The 9098-nt window shown below is 38.0% G+C and overlaps 1 protein-coding gene across 3 annotated transcripts in view; it reads left to right on the top strand.

The window, feature by feature from the left end:
- The first annotated feature begins 545 nt into the window (after window positions 1-545).
- Window positions 546-9098, top strand: part of camsap1b (calmodulin regulated spectrin-associated protein 1b) — a 44798-nt gene continuing 36245 nt past the window's right edge. For all 3 annotated transcript variants that reach the window (XM_007900308.2, XM_042337251.1, XM_042337250.1), the window contains exon 1: window positions 546-771. In XM_007900308.2, the coding sequence (XP_007898499.2) occupies window positions 588-771 (184 nt within the window). In that variant the 5' untranslated portion in view covers window positions 546-587. The remainder of the gene's footprint in view (window positions 772-9098) is intronic.

Here is a 9098-nt window from a genome sequence, read left to right as displayed (position 1 = left end):
ATTAATGCGGCGTTTTGAGGGAGGGAGTGAGTGAGAGAGATAGAGAGAGGGAGTGAGAGAGAGAGGGAGTGAGAGAGAGAGGGAGTGAGAGAGGGAGTGAGAGAAAGAGAGGGAGAGAGTGAGAGAAAGGGGGGGGGGACCGGGGTCAGGACAGCAAAAGCAAAGCAGGATCTGTTGAAACATTTTTTTTCGTGGTGGTGAGGAGAGAGAGAGGGAGGGAGAGAGAGAGAGGGAGGGAGAGAGAGAGAGAGAGAGAGGGAGGGAGGGAGGGAGGGAGAGAGAGAGAGAGAGAGAGGGAGGGAGGGAGAGAAAGAATTATAAACCGGATTTAAATCCTCTCTTCTTTTTCTTCTCTGAGAGAGGAGGAACAAAAAGAATCCCTCCTTCCGCCGTGTGTGTGTGTGGGATAATTATTTTTTTTTATTTGATGGATATATTTGGAAGGTAGTGGTATTCGGAGGGTTTGAGGTTTTCTCTCTTTTTCTCCCTCTCTCTCTCTCCGGCTCTTTCCCTTTTATTTATTTATATATATTATATAGATATATATATATATATCTATATATTATACCAAATTTTGTTTTTTGGTCATGGTGGATGTGGATTTTCGTGGCTGTAGTGCATCGGGAGAAAGCGGCGGCGGCAGCAGGCGAAGGATGCTGGAGGTGCCTGACTCTGACTGTCCCGAGATTGTACCTCTGGAGCTGTACGACTCGTCCAGGGCCAAAATAGCAGCAAACCTGTCTTGGATCTTCTCGAAGGCTTACGGAATAGGTAAGCCAGAAAGAGCGAGCCGGCGTCCGTGCTGTCGGCCAGAAGGTGCGGAAACGCAACGGAGGCCGCACAAAAAAAAAAAACCCGCGCGACAAGATTGTGGCTGTGATTTGAGCCTTTGAGAAATTAACGGACGCTTATGTTAATGATGATGATGATAATTGCATTTGCTACAGCGCCTTATCACGTCGTTGAGAGGTCTCGAAGTGCTTCACAGGATATATTGTAAAGTGGATTGACTGTATTTTCTGGGCGTAACGCGGCAGCCAATTGCGCACAGCAATGTCCCACAAACAGTTGTGGAGTGAGTGACCAATTTTTTTTTACACATGGGATAAAACCAGTATTGATAAACCACACATCTGTGTACCAGAAGTTTGTTTTAAATCACTATGTAATATTGTGCGAAAGATCAATGTTTTTGCGGGATCTGGGAAGGAACTAATTAATGCCATTTTGTACCCTTAAATTTGGTCTAGAGGATTGAAATAAATATTGCAACTGACATGCTTTGAACACGCCTAAAATAAATCAAAATGATATGTTTTGAAGCATTTGAGTTCTAAAAAGAAAGCAGTTTATTTTGAAGTACTTGGAACGTTTTGATTGTTGATTTTTCAGTTTTCTATTGAGATTTTAGGATGTGCAGTTGTAACCCCCAAAATAATGTCTCTATGAGCAGATCATAAATCTTATACAGTATTTGAGAGAAACGATTGATTCCAGATCTTGAATCATTCATTGTTTGACTGCAAAACTCAGCAAACTTTGCATTAGCATCTTTACAATATTTTTCTTTTGGGTTGTACTGAAGCTGCTGAATGTGGGTTTTTCTCTAGAAAAATAACTGAGGATGCATTAAAAGCAAAATGGCCAAAGGTTTTAAAGAATGGGTATAAACGTGCTGATAACTACATTAATAATAATAGTAATCCTTGCGTTTGATACAGCGCCTTATCATGTATTCGAGAAGTCTCAAAGCGCTTCACAGAATAGTAACCAACATTAGCAAATCAAATATGCAGAGATTGAGTGATGATTTGAAATTTATGAAATTCACCCCCTTCCATGTGTAAGGATGCATGGAATTGTCAGTTTGGTTTGGATACTCTTAAGCATGGTGATGGGTTTCCACATGTGTCAGACACCTGGCTGACTCCCAAAAAACCCTGTGAAGTGCCATGAAACACTAATAACTAGTGGAAATAGCCCACATTATTCTTAATAATGCCTTGGATCTAGGGGAATTGAAAATGAGTATTAAATTATTGATTTCATTGTTAAACAGGTAAACTGAAATACGGAATAATATGGCTAAGGAAAATATTTTCACTCCATAAAAACATTCCTTACAAATAAGTGAACAAATTAGGGTTTTTGTAGCAAGAGAAATCTGGGCTTTGCCAATGGGGTTATAATCAGTAATATAGATTAATGCTACGCTTGAATAGAACTTGAATAGCATTATGTTGTGTACAGTAGACCTCTGTTTCACAGATTTGAAAATTAGTTAATGACGGTTCACTATGAAAACAATCACAAGCATAGATGGGTTGCTGTTGAACTAGAATTGAATTTACGAAGCTCATTACAAGAAAAATTTGAAAGGGGGGAAAGAAGATGCCCTTTTAATCAGTTCTGGAATGATATTACTAAAAATTTAGCTGCACTGTAGTTTCATTCTGGAAGATGCAGTAACTCTGGTTATGGAATGTGCCACATCATCAAACAGGAAGGAGAATTAGAACAGATGCTAAAGTTTTTTTAAATAAAGATAATAGACTGTTGCTTTGAAGATTTATTTCAACAAAGCAATACAATGAGAATATATTACCTTTGTTCATTGAGGCTTGCATTATTTTGAAATTTACTGTGTGCTATGAGCACCAATTTTTAGTTCAGTTATATCCGCTTTCCTTGCTATTTAGACTAAGCGTAAGATTGTATCTGATTTATTTTAGTTTAAACATGCGTTGGCAGTGGTATAACAGTGCCACAAATAGTTTAAAAGTCTAATCACTGGACTGTGATGCTGGTTGCAAATTATCTTCCAAGACTAATTTCTCACTATGGTTTTCTCATGTGGGGTGGATGGAGAGCAGGAAGAGAATGACTGATAAATATTGAACACATGCCTTCCACCAACAGCTGACTTGTGGACAGCTTTGACTGTTGCAGGTCAAAGCAGAAAATATTTAAAAAATCTAAAAATCGTGATCCATGTTTTTCATTCTCTACCTTGCTGATAGATGCCTTCATTTCTGGTGTGGAAATACTTAGAAGTTTTGCCAAGAACTGCATTCCTGAAGAGTCTCTGGTACTTTCTGTTAAAATATCCTGTCTCAATTTGGAAAGAAAAATTACAGGGATCTTAGTTTCGGAGAAGCTCTGTAATGACATAATGAAGGGGGAATAAGAAATGAGATGAATATGTAAATATGAGTTGTGTTTCTCTTAAAATCATTGCCATGGTGGAGTTCTGTAGCTTAGTGGTTAGCGCACTCACCTCGCAAGCAAGAGGGCTTGAGTTCGATTCCCGGGCAGGGCAAAGCATTGGGTAAGTTTCCTTACTCCACATGCCTCTGTTTACCTAGCAGTAAATAAGTTAGTCGATTGGTCCACAAAATATACAGTCAATTCATTTTTGCAGTATATTCTGGGAAGCGCTTTGAGATGTATCGAAGGCTTGATAAGGCTCTATATTAAATGCAAGGATTATTATTATAATTTGTACTTTTATTTGTTTTTGTGGTAATTGGCTATCTCCTCCAGATTTGGAACAGAAATGGGGGGTCTGTCTCTACTCTTTGCAAGAAACAAGCTGGGAAGAAACGGGTGGCAGATAATTGAATGTTGCTTGGATCATTTCAAATTAATAAATCGAAACTCAAACTATGAAATGGGTTAGAAGTTTCTCTTTAAAAAAATTCAATTTGTCTTTCTTCAATAGAATGACCTTTTTTGTCCTTTGCCCTGTTCTCAAGCTGTTTCCTTTTTAATCACTTTTCATTACTTAAATATTTGTGGTGCTTAGTTTTTAATACCATGAACGGATTTTGAGACAATTTCTCTTTGAGGAAGGATTATATCAGATTTTAGTACCCTCTTAGTTTTACTTTTTATGCCATTAAGTTGTAAGTATTTTCATATTTTGGTCATCCAGCATTGGTATCATATATTTCCAAGATTTTTTTAAATGTTAGCCTGGCTCAGTTGGAAGCACTCTTTAAGCTCTACTTGAGGCCTTCAAGCTAATAGTCTAATGCAGTGCTAGGTAGGGCTGTATTGTTGGAGGTGATGTTCTTCAGATGAGATGCTAAATTGAGATCCCATTTGTCTGTTCAGGTGGATGCTAAAATAATAATTATTATTTTCAATCTCACTCTATTCTGCTTCATTAATGGGCTCCAGCTCCAACTGCAGAACTGCATCCTCTACATCACCAGTATGTCATATTCTCTTCCCACACCAGTCACCATCTGGTTCCTCTGAGTAAGATTGTAGAGTGCTGAGAGCTCATATTTGCTTGGAGCTGCCTTGAGACTGCCAAATCTCATTACATGCAGATCTTTAGTTAGCAGACAGAGCAAACTTTCCCCCTATTGGGCTGGATTCAAACCTAGATCCCAGGAGTAAAAAGCCAGCATACAAACCAACTACACCATTCAGTCTCCCTAACCCTTTTAAATATGACAGCTGCAAATTCTTAATTACTGGAAACCATGAATTGCCTAAAATAATTAGGATTGACTATTGTTGTGAGTCATGAATGATGATGACGATGATCCTTGCATTGAATATGTGTAATTGGCTCCCTTTACTCCCTTTAACCCTCAGAGCATTTTAACTTGTCTTTACTGGTGTTAATGTAATGCATAGTTTTAAGATAATTTGAACACAAGTGGAACGCTAATGTTATATATGTGCTTTGTGGAGTCCTGTAGCTCAGTGGTTAGAGCACTCGCTTTGCAAGTGAGAGACCTGAGTTCAATTCCAGGCAGGTCAGGGCGAAACCTTGGGCAAGTTTCCTTACTCCACACAGAGCCTAATAATAATCCCTCCAAAAACATTAATTAAATTAGTCATTTTCAATCTACGACTGTTTGTGGGACATTGCTGTGCGCAATTGGCTGCCGCGTTCGCTCACAAATATACAGTCAATTCACTTTACAGTGTGTTCTGTGAAGCGCTTTGGGACGTCCTCCCGACATGAAAAGCGCTATATCAAATGCAAGGATTATTATTATTACTATTTGCTTTACCAGTTTCCGTGTGTACTCAATCCACTTTGCATATAAAAAAGTGTTGAAATAACAGAAAAACTTGCAATGAATATGATAAATTTTATATATAGTTTTTTTTATCGCGGTAACCCTATTATTGCTGTACCGTTTGGTTAGGCACATAATGATACAGGGCGAAAAAGTGATTTAAAGCACATTTTCCCTGGTCCAGTATTCATTCTCCTTAAACTGAATATTCACATTGATAAGATACAGTGAAATACATGACTGGTGAATCAGCTGGCCAACTACCAGCTTGGCTCAGTTGCCGGTGCTTTTGCCTCTTAGTCAGAAGATTGTGGGTTCAAGCCACAACATGTTCTAGGCTGGCACTTCAGTGCAGTACTGGAGGAGTGCTGCATCATCAGAGATTATGTCCTTTTGTTGAAATGTTAATCTGAGATCACTTCTGCATGATCAGATGGATGTTCATTTCATTCCTTGGCACCTTTTTGAAAAAGAGAAGGTAGTTTTTCTTGGTGTCCACCAGATAAAATTGGTTAATTGATGGTTGTTTGTGGGACTTGCAGTGTGGAAATTGGCTGCTGCTTTGCAGCAAGCTTTAGCTAAGCAGCTCTGTAGCTGTTGGTGAATGTTTTCAAATAAAAATACTTCCTCTATTATATCCCGTTCTCAAATGGAGGTACTTCTTGTGAGAGATTCTTCTGCTAGTTTTCCCGAGGGAAACTAAGGTTAAAATATTCCTCCTCCATTTTGATTTTTTTCAATCAAGATGGAATGTTAGCCATTAAGGAACTAGTCATCTTTTTAAAAAAATGTACGCCAAAATAGTGGTTGATGTTAGTTACCTATATATCAATGGTCTACAATTCCACTGTTTGATTGTTTTTGGTTTAATTGCAACAGCTATTTTTATAGGCTCTAGAGCTACAATGGAAATCCCTCACTTAAACCTCCTTAGATAGTCGCTTGCCAGGAACACTCTCATCAACATTGACTGAGCAACGTCAACAATCTCTAATAGTGTCAGAATTGTGTCTTCTTCAATGGGCTCTATCACAATTCTCATTTGTAGCTGATGATGATGACCTTCCTCATTGGACAAATAAACACCCAGTTCGAAGAGCAGTGGACTGCGCAGTAATCAAGCTGACACATTGACTGTGTTTGGAATCAGCAGCGGTTCAATTCGTGTTCAAACATTTCCAGCACAGTCAGCCACAAATCAGTTAGTTTTTGTACAGACTGCACAACAGTGGTATAGTTCATTAGTGTGATGGGTAGGACCTGCTTTTGATCCATCAGTAATGATGTTCATCAGCCATAGGGTGATGATCTCAGTCCAAGATCTGGATGTAGTAGACATCATTGCAGACTCTCAGCAATACCTTTTCAGGAGCCAGAGATCTTTTGGGGGAGATTAAATCATGACAAACTCCTTATTTCTGCTGAAGGACTATGGATCTATCTACCTTGAGGCTTTTCTTGGAGACTGATGTCACTATTCGTATTTCTTCCATTCCCCAAATACTAGCAGAAATTGAGATTAAAGAATTATCCCGGTTGTCCGATACCGGTCTCACAAATAGTAAGCTTTGGACCTCTAATTTAGACCATCATGTTTACTGTTTTTGTCTTAGTAAAAGAAAACTATTGTTTGCTTTAGTTTCAGCTCATGTTAGTGAATTAGAAGCTAAATCTGATGTTACCTTATATGCTTGAGTATCCTGACTGATCAGTGCTCTGTTCTAAAGTTATTACATAAAGTTAGTTCACAGTTCACATGATTAACTTAAGCAGCTTTTACCTTACTGTTCTTTTTACTGTCTTTCTGAATTGTTAAGAGAATAAAGATGCCCTCACTTGTTAGTAATCTCCCTCTTAATAGTTTTGTTCTAAACCTAAATTTAAGACCTATTACTGTAGTGAGATTATTGGTTGATTGACAATTCTATTTCCACCATTCTATGAATACCATTTTTGCTTTGATATTTACATCAACTGTAAGTTTCTTGAGCTCCTTCACTGCTCTTTTACTTATTGGGTAGAAGATTTGGGAAACGTGTTCAGTTGACAAGTACAATAGTTTGTTTTGATGCAGGTAGCAGAGGAAATTATGTTGTTGTCTGTCTCTTTTGATAGTGGTTTACTTGCACATAAGAAGTAAATTGGCAGATTTGCAGTGAACAAGCTGCTTTGCTTGTCAATGTTGCTGCATTGATGGGTGTGAAGGATGATGTATCGAGTTAGTCAAGTTATGTTAAAGGTAGTGCCAACAAAAATGAATCACTGCTGGTTCTGCACTTTTGACTGTCTTTACTGCCATTGTGTACGTGGTATAAAAAGAACAGAAAAATAGCTCAAACAACAGTAATGCTGTCATGGACTCTAGGTTCTCTGATTTTCATTTTTTTTAATTGGGTAAAATCAGCTGGGAGAAAAATGAGCACTTTTTGAATTAAAGCGATTTTCATCAGCAGAAAATGTTGTATTATTGGATTTCAGTATTCAGCCACACTCAGTTAGTAACACCTTCACCTCTTGAGTCAGAAGGGTGTGGGTTCAAGCCCTAGTGTCGGGACTTTGAGCTCGTATTCTGACAATGTAGGGTTTCAGCAGAACCCTGGATCGTCAGTCATCCTTTGGACAACATGCTAAACAGAAGTTCTGTGCCTTTTCAGGTTCATGTTAAATACCTCATAGCATTATTGGAAAAGAGACTGGAATTTCTTCCGGTGTCCTGACCAGCAATTCTAGAGATAAAATTCACTTGATGGCTGTTTGTGGAACATTGATATGTGCACATTGGCTGCTGCATTCGCATACAAGTTACTGTGCTTTACAGTAAATCCTGTGATGTACTCCTGATATGAAAAGCGCTATTTCAGTGCAAGGATGATTATTATAGTTTTCAAACCCAATGTTGGAATTAATTTATCAATAACAAATTGCATTCATATAGTGCCTTTCACGTTGGGAGGTGCCATATGAAACATAGTTTGATTCCATCAGCCTGTAATTTAAATGAATTATGATGCCATTAGGAGTGGTTGGTGTTCTCATCCATGATTTTTAAAAAAAGGAAACTAAGGTTAGCAATAAAGTGCACACTGGACTTGCTGGATAGTTGTGTAGCTTGTTGTACTAGTTCCAAACAAAACCCAACCCTAACTGTAACAATGTTAAATTGGTAAGCACTGCCAATGTTTTAGAAGTGTAGTCAAGAGGTGCTGTATACCTTCTAGTCATATGACGAGATCAGCATTAATGCGTTAGGTCATGCTGGATGATTAAGCACATAAGCTTGCAGTATATACAGTCACACTCGAACGTTGGACTAATTCAATATTGAAGTTCAGATATTCAACATTTATGGCTTTATAGCTATGGTTACAATTCCAGCTATTTGTTGCTTAATACTGTGCATAACATTTGTTGTCAGTGCATACATTAAACTGAAAAAAAAGGAACTGCTCTTCATGTTGACTGAATTTTGTCTTAAATCTACTTAGAGATATTGGATTTATTTTAGTAGCAGAAGCACAAGCGTCTGAGCTGTTGCATTGTAATGTGGCAAACAGACAGCTGCTTAGAACATGGGGGGGGAGGGTTGTACTGTAAAGGGTTGTATTCAAAACATATTCTGAATAAAAGGTGCATTTAAAACTGTACATTTGACTTCATCATACAGGATAGGAATCTAAAAACAACTTAAGCCACTGCCATAGGTATGTGAGCGATCAATTTTCTCCCAGTAAATCGTGTCTTGCTGTGTGAGCGAATTATATATTACATATATGATGCAATTTCACAGTATGTATTTCAGTGCAGGTACACGGTAATTACTGTCAGTTCTCAACTGTGTGAGTCTCTTACAAACCTTCCAGTTAATCTGGTCTAGTCTGGTATTCTTGAATGGAAACCGCTTTGATGTTTTTGATAAGTCTCCTTCCCTAGATGACATTTTAATGGAATATGTAGGGCCTATTTCTAATTTTTAAAAAATATTACAACATGTATTCTGTAGGATAATCATTATGACAAAATTCTGAACTGTTGATCAGATATCCATTTTAATGTGTG

Source organism: Callorhinchus milii, unplaced genomic scaffold (genome assembly GCF_018977255.1).
Source record: "Callorhinchus milii isolate IMCB2004 unplaced genomic scaffold, IMCB_Cmil_1.0 Scaffold8, whole genome shotgun sequence".
Classification (NCBI taxonomy): Eukaryota; Metazoa; Chordata; class Chondrichthyes; order Chimaeriformes; family Callorhinchidae; genus Callorhinchus; species Callorhinchus milii.
This window is presented reverse-complemented; position numbering and strand designations above follow the sequence as displayed.